Below are 25,142 nucleotides of genomic sequence, written 5' to 3'. Positions count from 1 at the left end.
CTCAGAAAGCTTATGTAGGTTACTGAACTTCAGCCCAAACTCTCCTTCCAGGGTCAGCTACACCAAACCCTTGTGAAGATTTCCAGCTCCTCTGGAGTGTGGATTACATTATTCTTGAAGGTAGTGTTGGTTAAACCGCTGACAGGATATTCAAGATGCAAAGAATGTTAACACGTGTGTGAATAGGAACATCTTTTGTGTTTCTACAGCAGACTTCTTCATATTTGTGGTTGTTGTTTTGACAATTTTGGTGAACTGAGACTGACATAAAACTCTTCTCCTAACTCTTTCTACTGACTCTTGGGTGTAGTGGGAACTTTGGCTGTCTGCTGTGCTCCCAGCATTTCATGTTACCAGATACCTCCTGGGCACTCTTTGGATTCACAAGTGAAACACACACACACACACACACATACACACACACACACCACACATCAGAAAATTTTTGGCATGCCGCTACTAGCTCAAAAGCTGAACACTCCTAAACCTTCCTGTAGCAGCAAACCCTCCCCTCCTGTACTCCTAAGCCTCCTAAACCTTTCCCTGCTCCTCTAAGCCCCATCAAGGAAGTGGCCAGTTACCTGAATTCTCACATGGAAGGTTGGCTTTCTCTCCTGCAGCTCTTCTGTCCTATCCTTCTCCCGTGAGTCATGGTGATTCCCTGCCTCCTTCCACTCTTCCAGGATCTTAGCAGAGCAAAGCCAAAGAACCGTCCTCAGTTTACCTGCCCAGCTATTGGCCACTGGCTCTTTATTGATCAATCAAAAACGATTGGGGACAAGTACCTTTAGCTCTTGGAGACCTAGATTCCCAACTGGAGGGCCGAATTCATTCAAACGCCTGGAATCACAGGCTGCTTTTATACAGTAGTGAGAACTGGACCAAGGAAACCACAGATGCTGAGTGAGCTCTATCCTCCCCAATGGCTCAAAAGAGTTTAGAGAGAAAAGGAAAGTGACCATCTCTATGATAGTGCATTCCCTGCAGCATCTGTTGTACATCACCCCGGTGAATTATGGAGCTGTGCAAGAGACAGAAGAGCTAGGTGTGGTGGGGGAGCCCAGCAGTGGGTCAAGATGATGAATCCCTGCGCAGGCTTTCTTTTAAGAGATTAATGCTTATCTAGGGTGGTTGAGATAACAAGCCAGCCCCAGTTTACCTTCCGAAGAGATGGGGTTCCTGGCTTTATCAGTCACGTTTCCTTGTGCAGCTGCTTTTAGGAATACATTAGGGGGCACTAAAGAGAGAAAGGGGGAAACAAAACAAAACAAACAAACAAACAAACAGACAAAAGCATTTCTATTGTGTCTCCATGAGGTCACAGAGCTGAGCAGCAGGACTGACTTATTTTCTTGCTATGTGCCTGGACAACCACAAGATGGCGCACAGTACTCAGGAAGTTGCTTTGCATCTGCTTGCAAAACAAATTAAAAGTCTCTGGAGCCAGCCATGCCAGAGGCTTTGGTTTTGTGTGCTTGCCACCCCCATCTCCTACCAGATTCAAGGAGAACTTCTGCTTCTACGTGAATCGTTCTCTTCATTAAAGTACCCTGAAGCTAGACAAGAGGAAGGAAAAGGGACTCAAGTTTAACATATCTGTCTTTTAAGAACACTCATACATTAGTATTCCACTCATCATGTACCCAAAGGACTCCTTAGCCTAGTATAGACACCTGCTCATCCATGCTTACTGCTGCTGTATTGTATTCACAATAGCAACTAAATGAATTCATTCTACCTATATGTGCCAACAATTAATTTTTAAAAGAGGCCATGGATATGAAAAAGAACAAGATGGGGTATATGGAAAGATTTGAATAGAGGCAGATGAAGAAGTAAATGATATGATTATGTTATCATCTCAAACAATCAAGAGAGAGAAGAAAATATGAGGAAGGAACAGTGGAGATACAAAAGGGGTAGAGGGTGCATACACACACACACACACACACACACACACACGGGGGGGGGGGGGGGGGGGTAAAACAAAATCCTCTAATTTTCCTTCCTATTGACCCTTCCTCACTATCAAAACAGATACTTGAAACCTCCGTGTTGCTTTTTTTAAAGATTTTGTAGGTCTTTAATGCAGCAGTTCCATTACCCTGATTTACAGGATTTCTTATTAGTAAAGAAATAGCAGAGAGTCCGATCTCTCAGCCTTGGTTTTAGCATTTGATATTAAATTATGTCCCTGCAGACAACATAAGCAATTTCTCTCTCTTCATTTCAGGTCCCAAAGACAAACCCAGTGCTTGACTCTCACTTTGAAGAACCCATGAGTTGATGGAGCTGCTTCACGAAGCATACGCTACGCGATGGGCTCCTTAGAGGGTTACAGTCACTCTTTCCCCAACCACGCTCATTTTAAAAGCCTCAGCCAGCAGAGCTGAGGAATCCTAACTGCTCACAGACAGAGCCCATGCTCTGGTTCTTCTAGGCCTCTGCATATTCTAGCCTGTTCCTCAGGCCATGTGAGGAGGTACCACACAGTAGGAGACACACAAAAGAGAATCAGATACTTTAATCTGCCCCTCTATGAGGGGTGTGAACCACCAACACACCCAGCTGGGATACCCTTTGTAAGATGGAGATGCTAAACTCTCCAAGATGGCAGTTGCTTGTCTCAGAGGACCATCACTAGTGCCAAGGTTCTAAGTGATGTACATTGTGTCTAGATAAACCAAAGACCTGGAGACACGGTCAAATATTTTCTGCCACCTCGATTTTCTGTATTTCTTCATCTTGTCTATGTTATAGTTTCATTTATTTTGGATTTTAAAATTATGTGCCTGTGTACATTAATTGCATGTTTCCAGGTCAACAACACTTGCCTCCCTTTCTCACTTAATGTCACGCCTGTTAATCTCCTTTGTCTCTCTAGACAGGCTTACTTAAATATCTACACACACACACACACACACACACACACAAATATACACAAACACATAGACAATTATGATTCAGTGTTTCTATACAAAAAGAACAGAAATGGAAAGATGGCATGTAATCGGTGTACCTCATTTCACGCATTAATGTTACTATCTCCAGGTGCATCTGTTTCCCTGCAAACCACAACACTTTGTTTTGGAGACTGTTTTCGAATTAGTTTCTCTGCTTCTACTTGCAAAATGCTAAATTTATAGGTATGCCCACCAAACACTTAAAGAAAAAAATTAATGTTTTGTTTTATATTTAATTATTTGTTTGTGTGCTTACAATATGCGCATATGAGTATAAATGCTAACTGAGGCCAGTGTCATTGAATTTTTTTAGAGCTAGAATTACTAGCAATTGTAATTTGAGTGCTGTGAGTAGTTGGAACTAAACCCAGGTACTCTACTAAAACAGAAATATTTAACCATTGAGCCATCTCCCCAGCCCCTGAAACAGATAATTTTTAATTTTAATATACACCATCTTATCTAATCCTTGCAAATATATATTACTCTTTTTGAGTCTGGTAATATATTACTACCTTAGTTTTACCTCAGGCTATACAGGATTAGTTAAAAAAAAAAAAAAAAACACCCAAAAGAACAGTGATAATAACTTTGACTTTTATTTCTTTCCCCAAATTCAGAACCACAGAAACACTTTTTCAGATTAAAAATGCTCTAGGGCACAACACAGGGTAAGACAAAAGTGGCATGGGACTGAGGTGGAATGAAAGCTTCCGCATCCCAAGCTTCATATAGCCTTCATCTCAGTGTCTGCAGGAGGTGAAGCAGAACTGGTGACTGTATCACTGGTTGGGCCAGAGTCCTCACTCAGGGCTCTCTCAAGAATAGAAGGCAGGGAATGAAGAAGTCTCTCCCGGAAGTCCTGGCCCATGAAAACATAGAGCATCGGATTGAGGCAGCTATTGAAGTAAGCCAATGAGCTGGTTGAGCAAACGAACATGTTAAATATTTTATAACTACCATTAAACATCTCTTTGAACCAGATAGTGCCCCAAAGACCCACCAGATGAGAGGGAAACCAACAGATAAAGAAGGAAGCCACAACTGCCTTAAGGACTCGTAATGCACGGCTAGAATTAACGAGGGCTCTTCTGCGGATCTTGACAGCGACGAGTCCGTAGCATATGGCAACGATGGACATGGGCATGCTGAAGCCGATAACAAACCTGATGATCCCTGTAGCTGTTATAAAAGTGATAGCCGTGTCCCATATTTCTTCATCAGTGTTAGCCCAGGATGCAAAGTTGAGTATACAGTACTCATCCCCTCCAGGAACTCTAAGTGTAGTCGAGAAGAAGAAAGGAGGCAAAGAGAGAATCAGAGCTAAAATCCAGGGTCCAACAACCACCTTCCTAGCCAGGTTCACAGTGCGGTGGTTCTGAGCCCAGACTGGATGCAGGACACAAATACACCGGTCCAAGGCAATGACAGCAATCAGAAAGACACTTACAAATAGGTTTATATCTGCCACAATGTGAACTAATTTACACAGGAACCAGCCAAAAGGCCATTTTTCTTTCATAGCCAATTTGACGAGGAGGAATGGTAGAGTCGCTGTGAAAGAGAAGTCAGCCAAAGCCAGATTCAGATAACAGATAGTGGTGACAGTGTGTGGCATCCGGAATCCAGCTACCCAGATCACTAGTCCATTGCCCAGCACGCCAAGGAAAAAAGTGATGGAGAAAACAACCAACGAGAGGATCCATGGAACTCTGGAGATGGTAAAATCATAGAACACCAGTTCTGATCCATGCAGAGGGATGGAGTCATTGGTTTCCATTTTGTCTGCACCTGAAAATTTTCAGAAACAAACATTTCTCATATATGTGGCTCCTTCTTACAAGACACTTACTTAGAATGTACAAAACCTGCCACTATAGGAGAGCCATTTTATCAGTAATATTCTACGACTAGCACTTTATGGGATGCTTTTGAGGGATAGCAAAGCTCTCCACATTCGTCACATTCTTAAAATTATTCTTGGTTTTGGATTAATTGTAAAAAATTATAATAAGCCCCCATGTCTCAGCAATGGTACTGAACTGAGGGTGAACAGACAGCAAAATATGAGTGAAAGGAATTTAGCATTTCAAGTCAATGAACTTAGTAGAATAGCCTTCAGTGAAGGCTTTTCATCAGCTCTCAGGTTCAGAAGAGAAACAGTTCAGTGGAAAGATGTCAAAAGCTTAATCAAAAGGTTTGAATAACAAAGCAATGAACTGAATACTCCAGAGAAAGAGTAAAAGACACAGACAGACAGACAGACAGGCAAGAAATATTCGGTGAGATGAACCAAAGAATGAATAGCATCCCATTGGACTCTGAACTATGAATTTCAATGGTGTTTTTGTGAAGATTTAAGAGGTATGTAAATACAATGAACCTTTATGGTTCAAACTTGTGGTAGACCAAATGTTGTTTTTCAGTATTGACCTTCTAGAAATTTTATGCACAAAGTGTTTAAAACAACCACAGTTAAGGAAAATACCATAATGAAGCTAAGGTCACATGTAGACCCTTTGATAATGTATAAGTGTGGCTTCCAGTGATGCTTCTTGGGGTCTTGCTTTCATACATAATAGAAAGAGCATAACTGCAACATAAAGAATGTTTAAAAATGAAGGAATGTTCTGGACTCAGCTGGACACAGGAACAGGTGGGTACCATCTCTATATTTAATCCACTGCCTGATTGAGGGGAAGTTTCTCACACTTTTGTACATAAAGAGTATGCATAACTGTACAGTTTACTGTTACATGGGTTAGAGGAAATTCCTAATAAATTTTAGTGGAGTTTGTGAACGTCTCCTGAAAGACCATGCATTCTGTATTTAATGTGGTTGGAATTTGGAGTGACCTATATAAAAATTCTAAAAGGTTCATGAATTTTTCATTTTTGTAAGACTAGAAAGACATTAAGGGTAAATATGACCCTGAAAGCTATCTAAAAGGACAGACATTAATGTATCTGGATCTGAGTCCTCCTGCCACACCACATGTGACAGATGTTGCTGAATGGGCCCTGCGACCTCCATCCCAGAATCTGATCACTTGCTCTCTGCTAAACAAATCACAGTTTTGTTCATGGAAGTGGTCTCTCCATCTGCTTTTGAATGTAAATCCTGATCAGGCTAGAGAGTATCTTGAATCTTCCCTGCTTCCTAAGGTTGTGCTGGAGCCATGCACACAGGACACAGTTCTGGATGATAACACAATGGAGGAAAGTCCTCGGGGAGCTTCTTGATTGTTTTTCTAACTTCAGGAGAATAAAAAGCTTGAAATATATTCAAGTTCAGGAAACTTGAAATATTTTCTAATTCTACAGTATGGACACTTCAAACTCTGCATATAGGCTATCTTTGCAAATTTATTTATAGTCCGGAGGTTGTTTTATCAATAATAGAGTGTTTTTCTAGTATCTCATATGAGAGAATGCACCATGGATCAAGGGTAAAACACCCACTTGCATATAGTCCTTCAGTGAGGACTTGACTTAATGGTAGCACATTTATATAATATGCAAACAACTATTGGTTCTATCTCCAGCAATATAATAAAATAAAAGTCATGAAAGAAATTTTATCAATTATTAAATAATCCTACCTTAAAATGTACTTTCATAAAATATAGGGTAACTTTGCACCACTATGCAAAGATGGTTTAGACTTATCAATCTATCTATAGAAAGGAATAGTAATACTGAGCACTCCTTTAGTTAGTTGGTTGGTTAGTTGGTTGGTTGGTTGGTTGGTTGGTTGGTGTGATTGAGAAAGCGGCTAGCTATGTACCTCAGCTGACCTCATATTCCTAAGCTTCTGCTTCAGCTTTCAGAGTGCTGAAATTACAAAGGCATGCTAGAAGGCATCAGTTCACAAAATTGCTCTATGTTGTTATGATTCTGTTAAGTCCATCATATTTTCTCTGGGAGGAGTAAACAAGTGTCATGTTTCTCTAGGAAAAGTCACACAACACACACACATAAGGTGCTCACCTGTAATTCTCATGTCAATATTGAGAGACAACAACATCACTGTTTTATCAAGGCAAAGTCATATTCTAAGGATTTTAGTAGAGTTTTGTTTTTGTTTTTGTCAATAGTGACAATCATGGGAAGCCTAGTTTAACTAATTCCAGAGCTTCCAAATTTGTGTCACTAACTTACTTCATTTGACATGAACCTGCCTTGTTAGCTGACTATACCTACATGCGATAAAATGAAACACTCACCTGGTTTATCACACCAAAAATCCCAACTGTTTTTAGAGGCAAAGGTGAGAATTGCATATTCAAACCATGCCTCTGATACAGGAAATATTCCAGTTTGATAATTTTTCTGGGATCATGTCTACAGAATGAAAAGTAAAAGGGGGCTGGAAGGATTATTCAGAAGTTAAGATCATTTCCTGTTCTTCCTGTAGATGTCAATTTAGATCCCAGTTCATGTAACCTTATAACTATTTGTAATTTCAATGCCAGGAGATCCAATGGTCTTTGCTGGCTTTCTCATGCACCAAGCAAGCACATGGCAAACAGACACACATTTGTGAAAAATACCCATACATATAATATATGTCAACAAGTAAATTGAATGCTGGGAATGCAGGTCAACATTAGAGCATCTGCCTAGTCCTTAGTAGTGAGGGTCCAGGTGTATGAATCAGTGGGAGACCCCCTACATAGGATTTCCCAGTGAGAAGCATGATTATCACCACAGTACCTAACTACCATATGAGAAATATTGAATTCAATTGAGAATGGAGGCAAGAAAGGGAAAGGAGAAAAATAATGTGATAGCTCTGTTTCATTAAACAGACGTTTTATGTGAAAAGAACGCACAGCTGAATCCTAGAACTTATAAATATTCTTTGTACTGTATTTTTTACCCCATATCTTCTCATTAATCCACACCATATTGACTTGGATTTTTGGCACTGCATCAAATTTACACCTTAGTGAATGTGGACACCAGACAGCCAAACCCAAAGTTGTCAGTTCTTATCCGGATACCTCCAATGGCACAGTACCAATTAAACCCACTTCTTTCTTCCTAAATTAGATTTTTCATATGCTTTAAGTTGAAAAAAGATACATACAACACATTCCTGGTTACATGTATAGCTTAATGGATGGATATATAAAAAGCACAAAGATCAGTTTCCTCCACTTGACTTTTTAAAAGTGTCTTCAACTAAGTTCTGCACAATTGCAAGTCAAGCGCTTGTACACTGACACAGTTCCCCATACCTTTAAGTATTTCTGTTCTCTGCATATTCTAAGTCAAGAAATCAGAGCCATCTGGTGAAAGTAAATATGATACTACACTTCTTTTCACAGGATTTTAGGAAGTGTGCATCACATATAACAGCAATTCAAAAAATAAATTTTCGGTTGCTAGAACACAACTTACCACCAGCTGAGGTCTCCTTCCTATGGCTAACTCCTGGGTTCTTGTGGTGGAACTGAAGTACTTGGCTCTCAGCATAGACTTAAGGAAACTCTAAGAGGAACAAGAAAGGTGAAACCAATCTTGTCACAGAAACTTGAGGTTTATTAAGATTCCCAGAAGCCATGCAAATGTGATGCTATTGGAATCATTTTCTTTCATTCAATTTTTTGTATATAGAAATTTTGCTTATGATTGTGTGTGTATATCACATACATGCCTGGTGTCCTCAGAGGCAAGAAGAGAGCACTAGATCCCTAGAAAATGGAGTAACAGGTAAGTTGTGAGACACAATGTGGGTGCTAGGAACTGAACCTAGATCTTCTGGAAGAACAGCAAGTACTCTTAAATTCTAAGCCATATGTCCAGCCCAAATGAATTCCTTAGAAACACAGAAGTGTAAATATTCTTCCACCATTGATCTGTGGAACATGTGAGTTCAGTCCTGTCAATCTGTGGCCCAAGCAGCTGAATTCTGGTTCTTTGGATTAAGTTCTGATTAGACTTTACAAAGAGTTGTGAGCAGCCTGGCACTGGTTTTGGCAACCAAACTCAAGTCCTTTTCAACAGAGCGATATCTGTTCTTAACCAGAGCAGCACCACCCTCCCAGACCACTCACTCTTTAAAATAAAATAGGAAGGCATGGAGGCTAGAAGGATGGTGTATTGGACGGTTTTGTGTGTCAACTTAACACAACCTGCAGTTATCACAGAGAAGGAAACCTCCCTTGAGGAAATGCCTCCAGGAGATCCAGCTGTAAGGCATTTTCTCAGTTAATGATGAAGGATGAGAGGGCACATTGTGGGCAGTGCCATCCATGGGCTGGTAATCCTGGGTTCTATAAGAAAACAAGCCCTTAAATAACATCCCTCCATGGCCTCTGCATCAACTCCTGCTTCCTGACCTGCTTGCGTTCCAGTCTTGACTTCCTATGGTGATGAACAGAAATGTGGAAGTGTAAGCTGAATAAACCCTTTCACCCCAACTTGCTTCTTGGTCATGATATTTTGTGCAGGAATAGAAACCCTGACGAAGACAGATGGCTTGGATTTTAAGAGCACCGAATGCTCTTCCAGAGGACCCAAGTTTGATTCCTGTAATCCACATGGTGACTCACACCATCTGCAAATACAGTTCCAGGGAATTCAATGCCTTTTTCTGGCCTATGCAGGTACCAGATACAATCCCAATGCACAGTAGTTGTACATGAAGGTAAGACACTTGTACATTTAAGAATAATTATTCTGCTTTTAAAACACAAAGATGGTTAGAGGCATAGATGTCTCAATGGCTAAATTCACTTACTCTTCTTCCAGGATACGCAATTTCATTTCCCAAACCCATATCAAATAACTCACAACTGCCTAAAATGTTAAACACACTAAGGGGACATCTGAACTTCTGATCCTCCTGTCTCCACCACTCAAGTGCTGGAATTACAAGCACACTATCATTACCAGTTCATACAGAATATCCTACTGCTTAGACATGGAGACTATACATCTGCTCCTGACCTCTATGGGCATGAACACATATACACATGAAGACTGAGATGATAACAAGCACAATCTTGCCTTTCTGCTGATTATACAAGATTTTTATTTATTTTTTATTCCTTGTTTTATTTCTTTACATTTCAAATGTTATCCCCCTTCCCAGCTTCCCCTCCACAGATACCCTATCTGATCAACCGACACCTGCTTCTCTGAGGGTCTTCCCCCACTCACCCACACACTCCTGCCTCACCATCCTACTAGCTTTCTCTTATTCTGGGTAATCAAGCCATCACAGCCAAGAGCTTCCCATCCCAATGATGCCAAAAAAAAAAGGCCATTCTCTGCTACATATGCAGCTGGAACCTTTATTGCACAGTTCTAACAGCCCATGTACAGGTTTCTTTCCATAGCAAGTAATTCTCCACTTCTATGTAGACAACAACTGGGAGCCCTAACAATTCAGGTCTCCCCTCACTCAGATAAAAAGAGAGAGAACATAGACATGACCATAGTTAGAGAAATGTCAAAAATAATCTCATTGTCACAGTCTTCAGTTTGTGTCATTGTGTCTCTGTGTGTGTCTCTCTCTTCATGTCTCTACCAGCCACTCTCTGAACCCCATATTTTGAAAATAGGTTCCCACAAGCACAACCTGTTTATAAACACACTAAGTGGACATCTGAACTTCTGAGCCTCTGGTCTTCACCGATTGAGTGCTGGAATTACAGGCATTTACTATCACGACCAGTTTGTACAGGACATCCTGCCGGTTAAGCAGTCATTCTGCTAATTGATCTATATTCCCAGTCCAGTCATCTTCTTTAATACACTGTGGGAAATGCATAGATTTAAGGTAATCATAGACATAGGGGTCCCTAAACTAAAGCAGAACAGATTAGTTTGCAAGAGTTGTCACTACAAATCAACACACACTGGGTGTCTTAAAATACAGCAACTGATTTTGCCACAGTTCTGGATACTGAAAGTCCAAGATCACAATGTTGGTCCAAGGGCTTCTTTTTGGCTTGCAGGTGGCCATCTTCTCCTCTCTGCATCCTCACATACACATTTCTGTAAGCCTACACCACCCTGGTGTTTTTTTCCTCTCAAAAAGACAGCATGTATATTACATTAGGACCCCACCCTTATGGCCTCTTTAACATTAGTAGGTTCTTTAAACACTCTAAATCTGAGCAATCACATTCAGATGGAATATGAATTTGGATTTTAACTTCAGAAAGAATAAAACTTCAGTTTCTGCCTGAAGACAAGATTGTGTTGTAAGTTGATGAGAGACGATAATAGAGGGGGTGCTGAATGAAAAATTGAACCTATCATGTGCCTTCATTTCAAAAGCAAGGTATGAATGGAAGACAGTGGTTGCCATGAGGTGTGCTGGAAACTTCCACCCAGAGAGCATGTCAGGAGATAAGAATGCTTTATAAGACCTAGACAATATTGCTACTCTGCAATTTGTGGTGTGTGCTCTATATCAGTTGTCTTGTCTGTTCTACTCAAATAAAACTTGTATTTATAACTATTATGACTCTTAATCCACAGGTAAAGAGAATTACACTCCTAAACTATGGTCACATCCTGCCACCACTTTAAGTGATCTTACCCACTGACACTGTCTTCTGTATGCTACCAGCACCAGTTGTACAGACTATAAGCCAGAAATAGTCTCCATCTTTGGTTGTTTTGTTTTGTTTTGGGGTTTGCCTGAACAGCAACAAAAGAATAAAATATTTGTGAAGTGATGTGAAATCCAAATACTATGTTTTAAATGATGCACTGCTGGCACAGTTTCTGTGTACTCATGCTATAAAGCTGAGCTGGGGACCCTGAAGCCTGCCAGGTATTAAAATACTAACTTTCTCACCCCTGCTAGAAAATACTCAGGCCTGGTTAAATGGCTTATCTTATCACCCAACTAGTGACCTAGCCAGCCCAGTTCTAACTGAAAACCTGCATAGTTCCCAGAGGCAATGGCTAGTAGTCTATTGTCTGATTTGGTATCTCAAGAAGGGATTACCCCCAACACCACAGATCCGAGTTCCAATTCCCTTGGGTTTGCATAAATTGTGCAACAGGGCCACACAGAGCAGAGTCCACCCTAAGATGTTCCTGATTTTCTTCACCCTCTAAATTGTACCCTAAATACAATGCCTGAGTATTTTCACAGGTACTATGTGATAACCATGAGCTATTGATCAGGAAAGAGCAAACTTCATTGATAAGGGTGATGGAGCCAGTGTCACACTTAACTATCTTCAAAAAGACAATCAAAAGTTAAAAGCAACTGACACTTAGTTCAACATTTAATCTCTATTGATTCCCTTTTTTGCTTTGTCTTGGGATCTAAAGCTTTTGTAGTATTAAAACTGATATGCCTTACCAATATTTCTGCGAGTTCCTTTTGAGTTTGCATGACTTCACTCCAATAAGATCACTGATTCACCAAGTTGGACGTGACTTGTTCATTTCTTTGTCCTCCTTGTCCTATCTCAGGTAAATAGACATGTTTGGATATCACTAGAGGAAAGCATCACATACAACATCTCCCTTTCTTGGGAAATTCTTAAAAGGGTCTTGCTATGAGGAATCACAAAGACAAGCTAACAGGAGTGTGTGCTATTGCATAATGGATGTCAAAGGCTGGGGCTAAGAATAGAATGGCTGACCATCTCTGCCGGTCTGAACTATTCACACTTGTCTTCCTCTGTCTAGTTCCTATTTCTCTCCTCCCCATCTCTGTCATTCACCGTTTATGATATATCTCCATACCTGACCTCCTCTCCTTTCCTTCACCAGGAAGGGAGACATCATTTGAAATGTAAACAAATGTAATGATCAATAAACAAAAAATAATTTATTCATCTAAACAGTATTAACTCCTGAAAGTTTACATTTATGTTGATCTGCAGGACATTTACATCTATAAGGTGGGCTAATGCCTAGGAACCCTTAAGCTATTTAACAGTGAGAGGAAAGTCATATCAACAGCAAGAGTCAATCCTGAGATGAAATCTCTGATACCTTGCATTTCAGAGGTAACCCATCGGAGACAAACTTTGCGTTTCTCCAGCAGATGTCATATTTGCGGTCATTGTTTGTGTTGAGACAGTCTTGGTGAACTGAGACTGACCTAAAACTCTCAAGATAGCTGATAGTTGAATTGATTATCCTGACTGTATCTACTGACTCCTGGGTTCGTGGTGATTTTCACTGTCTGCTTTGACTCCCAACACATAATGCTCCCAGCCTCCTCACATGCAAGAGTTCTTTGGATTCACGAATGAAACACACACACACACACACACACACACACACACATCAGAAAATTTTTGACATGCCACTACTAGCTCAAAAGCTGAACACTCCTAAACCTTCCTGTAGCAGCAAGCCCTCCCCTCCTGTACTCCTAAGCCTCCTAAACCTTTCCCTGCTCCTCTAAGCCCCATCAAGGAAGTGGCCAGTTACCTGAATTCTCACATGGAAGGTTGGCTTTCTCTCCTGCAGCTCTTCTGTCCTATCCTTCTCCCGTGAGTCATGACGATTCCTGCCTCCTTCTCTTCCAGGATCTTAGCTGAGCAAATCCAAAGAACCGTCCTCAGTTTACCTGCCCAGCTATTGGCCATTGGCTCTTTATTGTTCAATCAAAAATCAACTGGAGACAAGTACCTTTAGCTTTTTGAGACCAAGATTCCCAATTTGGGAGGCTGAATTAATTCAGAGTATTAGAACTGACACCCAACACCTGGGACTACACCTGGACTGGTTATAATAGTAGAAATTGAACCCAGAATGTCATATATGCTAAACAAGCAGAATCCTTACCAATGGCTGTAGAAAGTTTAAGAGAGAAAAAGAAAATGGCCTTCTCCATGATTGTGTTTTCCCTGGAGCATCTGTTGTATATCAGCCTCTGAAAAACCACCAATGTGATGGAATATGGAGTTGTGCAAGAGACAAGAGAGCTTGGGGGTCGGGGGAGCCCAGCAGTAGGGCAAGATGATAAATCTCTGGGCAGACATTCTTTGAAAAGACTTAATGCTTGTCTTGGGGTGATTGGAATAACAAGGCAACCCCAAATGTACCTTCCAAAGAGATAGAAGGTTCCTGGCTTTATCAGTCACATTTTCTTGGACAGCTGCATTCGGGAGTTCAGCATGGGGTAGTATAGACAGAGGGGGAAAAAAACCATTTCTAAGGTCACAGAGCTGAGCAGCAGGACTGACTTAATTTCTTGCTGTGGGCTTGGAAAACCACAAGATGGCGCACAGCATCTAGTAAATTGCTTTGCATCTATTGCAAAATAAAAGACTCTGGAGACAGTCATGCAGGAGGCTTTGGTTTTGTGTTTGACATCTTCATCTCCTACTAGATTCAAGAAGAACTTCTATTTCTACAGGAATGCATTCTCTTTATTAAAGTACCCTGAATCCAAACAAGAGGAAGGAAAAAAAGACTCAAGTTTATCATATCTATCTTTTAAAAATCTTATACATAATATTCCTCTCATCATCATGTACTCAAAGGACTCCTTAGCCTAGTATAGACACCTTCTCATCCATGCTTATTGCTGCTGTATTCACAATAGCAAGTAAATGAACTCATTCTACCTATATGTAGCAACAATTAATCTTAAAAAGAGTCACCATTACTCAGGGGAGAAAGAAAAAGAACAAGGAGTTCATGGAAAGATTTGAACAGAGGAAAGTGAAGAAGTAATTGATATGATTATGGTATAATCTCAAACAATAGAAGAAAATGGGGGAAGGAGCATGTGGAAAGATAGAAGGGGTAGAGGGTGCACACACACACACACACACACACACACTGGTTAAACAAAATTCTTTTTTTAAATTTTCTATATTCTTTGTTTACATTTCAAATGATTTTCCCTTTCCCAGTACCCCTCTCCTGATAAGTCCCATAAGCCCTCTTCCCTCCACTCTTTCCCCAATCAACCTCCTCCCACTTCTCTGTCCTGGTAATCCCCTACAATGCTGCATCAAGCCTTTCCAGGACCAGGGCCCTCTCCTTCTTCTTGGGAATGATTTGATATGTGAGTTGTGTCTTGGGTATTCAGAGCTTCTGGGATAATATCCACTTATCAGTGACTTCATTTCATGTGTGTTCTTTTGTGAATGAGTTACCTCACTTAGTATGATATTTTCCAGATCCAACCATTTGCCTAAGAATTTCATGAATTCGTTGTTTTTAATTGCTGAGTAGTATTCCATTGTGTAAATATACCACACTTTCTGAATCCATTCCTCCATTGAGGGACATCTGGGTTCTTTCCAGCTTCTGGCTATTATAGGTAAGACTGCTATGAACATAATGGAGGATGTGTCCTTATTGCATGCTGGGGAATCTTCTGGGTATATGCCCAGGAGTGGTATAGCAGGGTCCTCCAGAAGTGTTTTGCCCAGTTTTTGAAGGATCGCCAAACTGATTTCCAGAGTGGTTGTACCAGCTTGCAATCCAACCAGCAGTGGAGGAGTGTTCCTCTTTCTCTGCATCCTCACCAGCTCCTGTTTTCTCCCAAGTTTTTAGATTTTAGCCATTCTGACTGGTGTGAGGTGAAATCTCAGGGTTGCCTTGATTTGCATTTCCCTAATGACTAATGATGTAGAACATTTCTTAAGGTGCTTCTCAGTCATTGGAAGTTCTTCAGGTGAAAATTCTTGGTTTAGCTCTGTACCCCATTTTTAATAGGGTTATTTGGCTCTCTGGAGTCTAACTTCTTGAGTTCTTTGTATATATTGGATATTAACCCTCTGTCAGATGTAGGGTTGGTGAAGATCTTTTCCCAATTTGTTGGTTGCCGTTTTGTCCTTTTGAGAGTGTCCTTTGTCTTACAGAAACTTTGTAACTTTATGAGGTTCCATTTGTCAATTCTTGATCTTAGAGCATAAGCTATTGGTGTTCTGTTCAGGAAATGTTCCCCTGTGCCTATGTGCTTAATGCTCTTCCCCAGTTTCTTTTCTATTAGTTTCAGTGTGTCTGGTTTTATGTGGAGGTCCTTGATACATTTGGAGTTGAGCTTAGTACAAGGAGATAAGAATGGATTAATTTGCATTCTTCTGCATGCTGACCTCCAGTTGAACCACCACCATTTGTTGAAAGGCTGACTTTTTTCCACTGGATAGTTTTAGCTCTTTTGTCAAAGATCAAGTGACCATAGGTGTGTGGATTTATTTCTGGGTCTTCAATCCTATTTCATTGATCTACCTGCCTGTCACTGTACCAATACCATGCAGTTTTTAACACTATTTCTCTGTAGTACGTCTTGAGGTATGGTATATTGATTCCCCCAGAAGTTCTTTTACTGTTGAGAATAGTTTTAGCTATCCTGGGTTTTTTGTTATTCCAGATGAATTTGAGAATTGCTCTTTCTAACTCTATGAAGAACTGAGTTGGGATTTTGATGGGGATTGCATTGAATCTGTATATTACTTTTGGCAAGATGGCCATTTTTACTATATTAATCCTGCCAATCCACGAACATGGAAAATTTTTTCATTTTCTAAGGTCTTTGATTTTCTTCTTCAGAGACCTGAAGTTCTTGTCATACAGATCTTTCACTTGTTCGGTTAGAGTCACACCAAGATACGTTATATTGCTTGTGGCTATTGTGAGGGGTGTCATTTCTCTAATTTCATTCTCAGCCTGCTTATCCTTTGAATATAGGAAGGATACTGATTTGCTTGAGTTCATTTTATAACCTGCCACTTTGCTGAAGTTGTTTACCAGATGTAGAAGTTCTCTGGTGGAGTTTTTTTGGTCACTTAAGTATACTATCACATCATCTGCAAAAAGTGATAGTTTGGCTTCTTCCTTTATGATTTGTATCCCTTTGACCACCTTATGTTGTCTAATTGCTCTAGCTAGAACTTCAAGTACTATATTGAAAAGATATGGAGAGAGGGGCCAGCCTTGTCTAGTCCCTGATTTTAGTGGGATTGCTTCAAGTTTCTCTCCATTTAGTTTGATGTTGGCTACCGGTTTGCTGTATATTGCTTTTACTATGTTTAGGTATGGACATTTGGGGGAAGGAGCATGTGGAAAGATAGAAGGGGTAGAGGATGCACACACACACACACACACACACACACACATACACACACACCGGTTAAACAAAATTCTTTAATTTTCTTTCTTATTGACTCTTCCTCACTATCAAAGCAGATGCTTGAAACTGCCTTACTTTTTGAGATTGTGGAGGTCATTACTACAGCAGTTCCATTACTTGGACTTATAGTATTTCTTATTAGTTAAAAAATAGTAGAGAGTCCCATCTCTCAGCCTTGATTTTAGCATGTGTCTAAAGTAATGAATGACCCAGGGCAATGAGGTAGTGGTGAAGGGGTGTAACATAAGCAATTACTCTACCTTCACTTCAGGTCCCAAAGGCAAACCCAGTGCATGACTCTTACTTTGGAGAACCAATGAGTTTATTGAGCTGCTTCCCAAATTGCAGTTGATGAGTTGCTTACACAATACAGTCACTCTTTCCCCAACCAACCTCATCTAAAAAGTCTCTACAGCAGGGCTGAGGAATCCTCACTGCTGCATAGATAGAGCCTATGTTCTAGGTCTTCTAGGCCTCTGTATAATGTAATCTGTTCCCTAGGCCATGTGAAGAGGCACCACACAGGAGGGGAGACTGGATGCTCAAATGAGAATCATGAACCTTACGTTGCCCCACTATGAGGGAGATGTCTGAACCACCAACAAACCCAGCGGGGATGCTCCTATGTAAGATGTGACTGCTAAACTCTCCAATATGGCAGCTGCTTGTCTCAGAGGACCATCACTAATGCCAAGGTTGTAAGTGATATACATTGTGTACATCTTTTATAAACCAAAGACCCAAAAACATGCTCAAATACTTTTCTAATACCTGTTTTCTTGATTCCTTTAGCTTGTCTATGCTATAATTTCATTTATTTTGGATTTTAAAATAATGTACATGTGTACATCGATCGCTTGTTTCCAGTTAAACACACTTGCCTCACTTTCTCACTTAATCTCACTCCTGTTCATCTCCTTTGTCTGCCTAAGCAAGTTTACTTAAATACATAAACAAACCCAGACACAAACACACACATATACATACTACACATACCATACAAACATGCACACAAACACATAGTACATGTACTGTACACTCATATCAAACACACACATCATACACAAACACACCAAACATACACATCAAGCATCACACACATCACACACACATGTATGATTCTGTGTTTCTATATAAAATTTAAGAACCATAATTGAAAGATGACATATAATATATGTCCCTCACTTAATTTATTTAATGTGATTATCTTCCGTTATATCTGTTTCACAGCAAACCACAGGATTTTGTTTTGGAGACTGGAATTGAATTAGTCTTTCCTATTCCTGCCTGCCAAATGCTATGATTATAGACATGCTCACCAAAAACTTTCTTGTTAATGATAAAATAATTTTTAATGTTTTATCTTATATTTATTTAATTATTTGTGTGCACACAATGTATGAATATAAGTATAAATGCTTACAGAAGCCAATGCCATAGACTCCTCTAGATATAAAATTACTAACAATTGTAATTTGGGTCCTGGGGGTAGTTGAAACTAAAGGGGTAGTTGAAACTAAACTCAGGAACGCTACTAAAGCAGAAATTTTATTAACCATTGAGCTATCTTTTCAGCCTATGTAATAGAATAATTTCATTTTAATATTTACTATCTTGTATAAACCTTACAAATATGCATTATTTGTTTCTTGTAGTACATTGCTACATTCATTTTACCTACATTATTTTTATTCAGGATATACAGGCGTAGGTTAGAAAAGCACCCAGAAGAGCAGCTATATTAACTTTGACTTTTATTTCATTTCCAAGACTCAGGGGACACAGAAGTATTTTTTCAGATTAAAAATGCTCTAAGGCACAACATAGGGTAAGACAAAAGTGGAATGGGACTAAGGTGGAAGAAAGCATCCCTCATCCCAATCTTCATTTTGCCTTCATCTCAGTGTCTGCAGGAGGTGAAGCAGAACTGGTGACTGTATCACTGGTTGGGCCAGAGTCCTCACTCAGGGCTCTCTCAAGACTAGAAGGCAGGGAATGAAGAAGTCTCTCCCGGAAGTCCTGGCCCATGAAAACATAGAGCATCGGATTGAGGCAGCTATTGAAGTAGGCCAAGGAGCTGGTTGGGTGAAGCAACATGTCAAGTATTTTATAATCACCACTAAACAGCATCTCTTTGAACCAGATAGTGCCCAAAAGGGCCACCAGTTGAAAGGGAAACCAACAGATAAAGAAGGAAGCCACAACTGCTGTAAGGACTCGTAAGGGACGGCTGGAAGTAACAAGGGCTCTTCTGCGGATCTTGAAAGCGATGAGTCCATAGCATACCGCAACGATGGACATGGGCATGCTGAAGCCAATGACGAACCTGATGATCCCTCTAGTCGTTGAAAAAATGATAGCTGCGTTCACCTTTTCTACAGCAGTTTTAGCCCAGGATCCAAAGCTGAATGTACAGTACTCATCCCCTCCAGGAACTCTGACTGTAGTCATGAAAATAAAAATGGGCAGAGTGAGAATCAGAGCTATAATCCAGGGCCCAACAACCACCTTCCTAGCCAGGCTCACAGTGCGGTGGTTCTGAGCCCAGACTGGATGCAGGACACAAATACACCGGTCCAAGGCAATGACAGCAATCAGGAAGACACTTCCAAATAGGTTTATGACTACCACAATGTGCACTAATTTACACAGGAACCAGCCAAATGGCCATTTTTCTTTCATAGCTATTTCAACGAGGAGGAATGGTAGAGTTGCTGTGAAAGAGAAGTCAGCCAAAGCTAGATTCAGATAACAGATAGTGGTGACAGTGTGTGGCATCCGGAATCCAGCTACCCAGATCACTAGTCCATTGCCCAGCACGCCAAGGAAAAAGGTGATGGAGACAACCACCATCGAGAGGATCCACAGAACTCTGGAGATTGTAGAATCATAGACCACCACTTCTGATCCATTCAGATGGGTGGAGGAGTTGGTTTCCATTTGTTCTGCACCTGAAAATTTTCAAAAACAACCATTTCTCAGATATTTCCTCCTTTTGACATGACACCTATTTAGAATGTATATCACCTGCCCCTATAGGAGATCCATTTTACCAGTAACATTCCAAAACTAGCACTTTACTGGACACCTTTCTAGGGTAGCATAGCTCTCCACATTTGTCACATTATTAAGACTATTCTGGCTTTTAAATTAATTATAAAAAACAATAATAAGGTCCCAAGTCTCAACAATGATACTGAACTAAGGGTAAACAAACAGCAAAATATGAATGAAAGGAGTTAAGCACCTCGAGGGAATCAATGGACTCAGTGGGCTATCCTTTAGTGCAGGCTTTTCATCAGTTCTCATGTTCACAAGAGAAAGTTCACTGACAAAAGCTTAATCAAAAAGGTTTTTTACCAAAGCAATGAACTCTACACTCCAGCAGGCAGTGGTGGTGCACGCCTTTAATCAGAGCACTTGGGAGGCAGAGGCAGGCAGATTTCTGAGTTTGAGGCCAGCCTGGTCTACAGAGTGAGTTCCTGGACAGCCAGGGCTGCACAGAGAAACCCTGTCTCGGAAAAAAAAAACTGTACACTCCAGAGATAAAGACAGACAAACAGACAGACAGGATATCTTCAATGGGATGAACCATAGAATGAGCCCAACGGACTCCGCACTATAAACTTCAACGGCTTTTTTGTGAAGATTCGTGAGGTGGGTGGTATACATAAGGAAATATGGCGACCCTTTATGGTCAAACTTGTAGTAGAACATATACTGTTTTTGAGTATTGATCTTCTTGAAATTTTAAAAAGAAAGTGGTTAAAACCACCACAGTTCAAAGGATATCATAACAAAATTAAGGGCACATGCAGTCTTTTGATAATGTATAAGTGTGGTTTCTGGTGATTTTGTTGGTGTCTTGGTTTCTTATATAATAAAAAGAATGCATAAACAAGAAGGAATATTCTAGACACAGTTGGACACAGGAACAGGTCAGTACCATCTCTATATTTACTCCAGTCCCTGCTTGAGGTAGAGTTTCTCACACTTTGGTATACAAAGAGTATACATGACTGCACAGTTTACTGTTATGTGGGTTAGAAAATATATGACCCTGAAAGCTATCTAAAAGGACAGACATTAATGTGGCTGGATCTGAGTCCTCCTGCCACACCACATGTGACGGATGTTGCTGAATGGGCCCTGCGACCTCCATCCCAGAATCTGATCACTTGCTCTCTGCTAAACAAATCACAGTTTTGTTCATGGAAGTGGTCTCTCCATCTACTTTTGAATGTAAATCCTGATCAGGCTAGAGAGTATCTTGAATCTTCCCTGCTTCCTAAGGTTGTGCTGGAGCCATGCACACAGGACACAATTCTGGATGATAACACAATGGGGGGAAGTCCTCGGGGAGCTTCTTGATTGCTTTTCTAACTTCAGGAGAATAAAAAGCTTGAAATATATTCAAGTTCAGGAAACTTCTTATTCTACAGTATGAGCACTTCAAACTCTGCATACAGGCTATCTTTTCAAATTTATTTATAGGCCTGAGGTTGTTTTATCAGTAATAGAGTGTTTTTCTAGAATCTCCTGTGAGAGAATGGGACATGGCTCCAGGGTCAGACACCCACTTGCATATAGTCCCTCAGTGAGGACGTGGGGCTTGACTTCATGGTAGCACATTATATAGTGTGCACAAAAAGTTAGGTTCTATCTCCAGCAATATAATAAAATAAAAGTCCAGAAAGAAAGTATATAAAGTATTAATTAATCATGTCTTGCCAGGCAATGGTGGCACACACCTTTAATCCCAGTACTTGGGAGGCAGAGTAAGGCATATTTCTGAGTTCATGGCCAGCCTGATCGCAGAGTGAGTGCCAAGACAGCCAGGGCTACACAGAAAAACCATGTCTCAAAAACATAAACAAACAAACAAAAAAAATCCTGCCTTAAAATGTACTTGCATAAAATACAGGGTACACTCTGGAAGGCAGAGGTAGGCGGATTTCTGAGTTCAAGGCCAGCCTGGTCTACAGAGTGAGTTCCAGGACAGCCAGGGCAATACAGAGAAAGCCTGTCTTGAAAAAAAACAAATCCAAAAACCCAAAAATAAATTAATTAATTAATTAAGTAAGTAAGTAAGTAATAAATAAAATAAAATACAGGATAACTTTGCACCACTATAGATGTTTTAGACTTATCAATTTATCTTTAGAAAGGAATAGTAATACTGAGCACTCCTTTGGTTGGTTGGTTGGTTGGTTGGTTGGTTGGTTGGTTGGTTGGTTGGTTGGTTGATGTGATTGAGAAAGCGTCTAGCTATGTATCTCAGCTGACGTCATATTCTTTAGCTTCTGATTCACCTTTCAGAGTGCTGAAATTACAAAGGCATGCTAGAAGGCATCAGTTCACACAATTGCTCTTTGTTGTCATCATTCTGTTATAATCATAATACATCAATAACCAAGATATTCTCATATCCTTGACACCCTAGCACTACATTAGTTGGGTATTGTGCCTAGTTCATTTGGAACTGTTTTGTTTTATTTTGTTTCATTTCATTTTGTTTTATTTTGTGTAGGTACTTGGGAGCTCTGTAAGAACTTTACCCACTAAGTCCTGATGAATCTGTTTTCTAGTCATATCTCTAATGCTGCCAGTGTCATTTCTTTGACCTACAATTTCTTCATGAGCTGATTAAGAATGGTTTTATGGTTGAGAATATCTCAAGGAGAAAATGACAATAAACACAGAAACTTTCAGTGTTGGATGAAGGAGTGGGTCTTTAAGAAAGTTAACGCTGTCTTCACCATGATCTGACCTGTGTTATAAAGCTTACTTGTAAGCTACACATTGTAGAACTTTGCATTTTAGAGAAGAACCTGTTTCTGTGGCTGAAGATGTACCTCAGCTGGGAAAGCATTTGACTAGCATGCACTTACCTCTAGGATTGATCCACAGCACTGCACAAAACTGAGTATGGTAGTATGTATCTTTAATTCTAACAACCTAGAGATCATCATGTGGTCAGTAGGATCAAAAGTTCAAGATCATCTTTGATTGTATATTATGTTCAAGAGCTACACAGAGAAAAGCTACACAGAAGGAGAACATGGTTGTGAAAATAAAAACTGGTTCTTTTAACATTGTCCATGCTTCAACAAGTTCATTATGAGTTTACAATTTATCCTAGTGGCTCTTGCAAATTAGATCAGTTAATAATGTAAAGCATTATGTGCATTCTGAGATATTGTGAATACTGAATAATTTGATTTATAATGAACATAAATATTACACTAGTTGGAATGAGCTAAGGCTACCATTTGGGACCAGTCAAGTTCTTAACCCTGTGCCACTCTATGTACCTCACTGAAGGAAACCTATAGGTTTTCTTCCTTCCTCCTCCAAGGACCCTAAAAACCATTTGGAAGATACAGTATACTCCAAAAACCTTAAATCACTGAAATAAAGTTTTGGGCACAGCAAGGAAAAAATGGGGTGGTTTGAATAGAAAAGGCCCTGTAGACTCATGTGTTTGAATGCTTGGTTCATAGAAAGTGGCCCTATTAAAAAGTATGACTTTGGTGGAGTAGGTTTGAGAAAGTGGTTTACTGTGGATCTGGGCCTTGAGGTCTTATATATGCTCAAACTACATCCAGTGGCACATTCTCCTGCTGCTGCCTGTGGATCAAAAAGTAGGATTCTCATCTTCTCCAGCACCATGTCCTCCTGCATGTTGCCACACTTGCCACCAGGACAATAAAGGACTAAGCCTCTGAAATTGAATGCCAGCCCAAATTAAATGGTTTCCTTTATAAGAGTTGCTGCGGGCATGGTGTCTCTTCACAGCAATGAAAAACTCTAAGAAAATAAAAGGTAGAATGACAAATATGCTAAAGTTCCACCACTCTTCTGTGCATGACAGGGTCTGTAAGCCACAGAAGAAAACACGTGCTCATTAGGATGGTCTTTGTATGGTGAAACCCTAACATATGTCGATTATCTCACGATAATTACCTTAGGACACACACCTCCATTTTATGACAAATGAAACCATGGCTCTGAAGAAGTTACTCTCAGAAACAGCACATTTTTGCTAATTCTATTTATCATGCTCATTTCCTTTTAATTAAATCCATACGCCAGGGTGAAGAGATACCTTGCTATAAAGCATTTGCCATCTGATAAGGGCCTGAGTTTAGATCTACAGCATCCATGTAAAAACGAGGCATGGTGGACTACATCTACAATTCTAGTTGTGGGACAGAGCAGAGAGAGGATAATGTGGGAAACTTCCTGGCCTGACTATTCAGCCCATTAATAAGTTATAGCCTCAATAAGCTACTTTGTCCAAATAAAAATCTAAAAATATATAGAGCAACAGAGTTAGGTGTTTAATTTTTATCCCCACATTCATAAACATAAACACACAAAAAACAACACACATAGTAAACTGATTATTTCCCTCCCTTTCATGGCTTCTTAAATTATATCATTTCCTCTGCCATTCTCTAAGCTCTTTTTTAAAAAATGGTATCAATTTCCAGGGATTTTTTGCTGTACCAGTTTCCATCTCTCCAAGCTGCTGCAAGCAACACTTCTGGAGCAGCAAGAGTTGTCATTCCTTTCAAAAGACCTCTCCACTGGCGCTGGCTCAGTTTATGTCTTACACCCTCCCAGAAATTCAACTCTTGAGTTTTTATTTCTCTTTTCTTCCAAGCCAAAGGAAAAAAACAAACAAAAATAACAACAAAACAACCAAACAATAACTGTAGGATATACTTTCCAGGAGAGCTTACTCATTAACGTATGAATAATCATGTTGCCTCCCTTTCAAGACCCAGGCAAACATGGTCTTCACACCTATAATCCCAGCTGTTATCTGAGCCTGTGATGAGAACCGCATATTCAAGGCCTGACTACAATACAGGAAAAGTTCCAATTTGATAATTTACTGGGATCATGTCTACTCAATAAAAAGCAAAAGGGGCAGAAAGATTACTCAGAAAATAAGGGCATTGCCTGCTCTTCCTGCAGATCTCAGTTCAGTTCCCAGCACTGTCATACACGATTGTATCTGTAATTTCAATGCCAGGGGATCCAATGGTCTTTGCTGGCTTTCTCAGGCACCAAGAAAGCATGTGCCA

The 25,142-nt window shown here is 40.1% G+C and overlaps 4 protein-coding genes across 11 annotated transcripts in view; all 4 read right to left on the bottom strand.

Annotated features, from left to right (window-relative positions):
• LOC127673566 (formyl peptide receptor 2-like) overlaps window positions 1-25,142 on the bottom strand; it is a 99,680-nt gene that overhangs the window by 29,957 nt on the left and 44,581 nt on the right. The window lies entirely within an intron of this gene.
• The window catches only part of LOC127673567 (formyl peptide receptor 2-like), a 476,281-nt gene that overhangs the window by 450,181 nt on the left and 958 nt on the right, over window positions 1-25,142 (bottom strand). The gene's annotated exons all lie outside the window — the stretch shown is intronic.
• Window positions 3,539-25,142, bottom strand: part of LOC127673562 (formyl peptide receptor 2-like) — a 66,193-nt gene continuing 44,589 nt past the window's right edge. For 3 of the 6 annotated variants that reach the window (XM_052169244.1, XM_052169241.1, XM_052169246.1), the window contains exon 2: window positions 3,539-4,754. In XM_052169244.1, coding sequence (XP_052025204.1) covers window positions 3,691-4,743 — 1,053 coding nt within the window. In that variant the 5' untranslated portion in view covers window positions 4,744-4,754 and the 3' untranslated portion in view covers window positions 3,539-3,690. Of the gene's footprint in view, window positions 4,755-7,189; window positions 7,308-8,369; window positions 8,483-25,142 lie in introns of those variants that run through there. The other 3 variants (XM_052169243.1, XM_052169245.1, XM_052169242.1) reach the window with 3 other exon arrangements.
• Window positions 18,784-25,142, bottom strand: part of LOC127673565 (formyl peptide receptor 2-like) — a 28,627-nt gene continuing 22,268 nt past the window's right edge. For both annotated transcript variants that reach the window (XM_052169250.1, XM_052169249.1), the window contains exon 2: window positions 18,784-19,997. In XM_052169250.1, the coding sequence (XP_052025210.1) occupies window positions 18,931-19,986 (1,056 nt within the window). In that variant the 5' untranslated portion in view covers window positions 19,987-19,997 and the 3' untranslated portion in view covers window positions 18,784-18,930. The remainder of the gene's footprint in view (window positions 19,998-25,142) is intronic.

Source organism: Apodemus sylvaticus, chromosome 23 (genome assembly GCF_947179515.1).
Source record: "Apodemus sylvaticus chromosome 23, mApoSyl1.1, whole genome shotgun sequence".
NCBI lineage: Eukaryota > Metazoa > Chordata > Mammalia > Rodentia > Muridae > Apodemus > Apodemus sylvaticus.
This window is presented reverse-complemented; position numbering and strand designations above follow the sequence as displayed.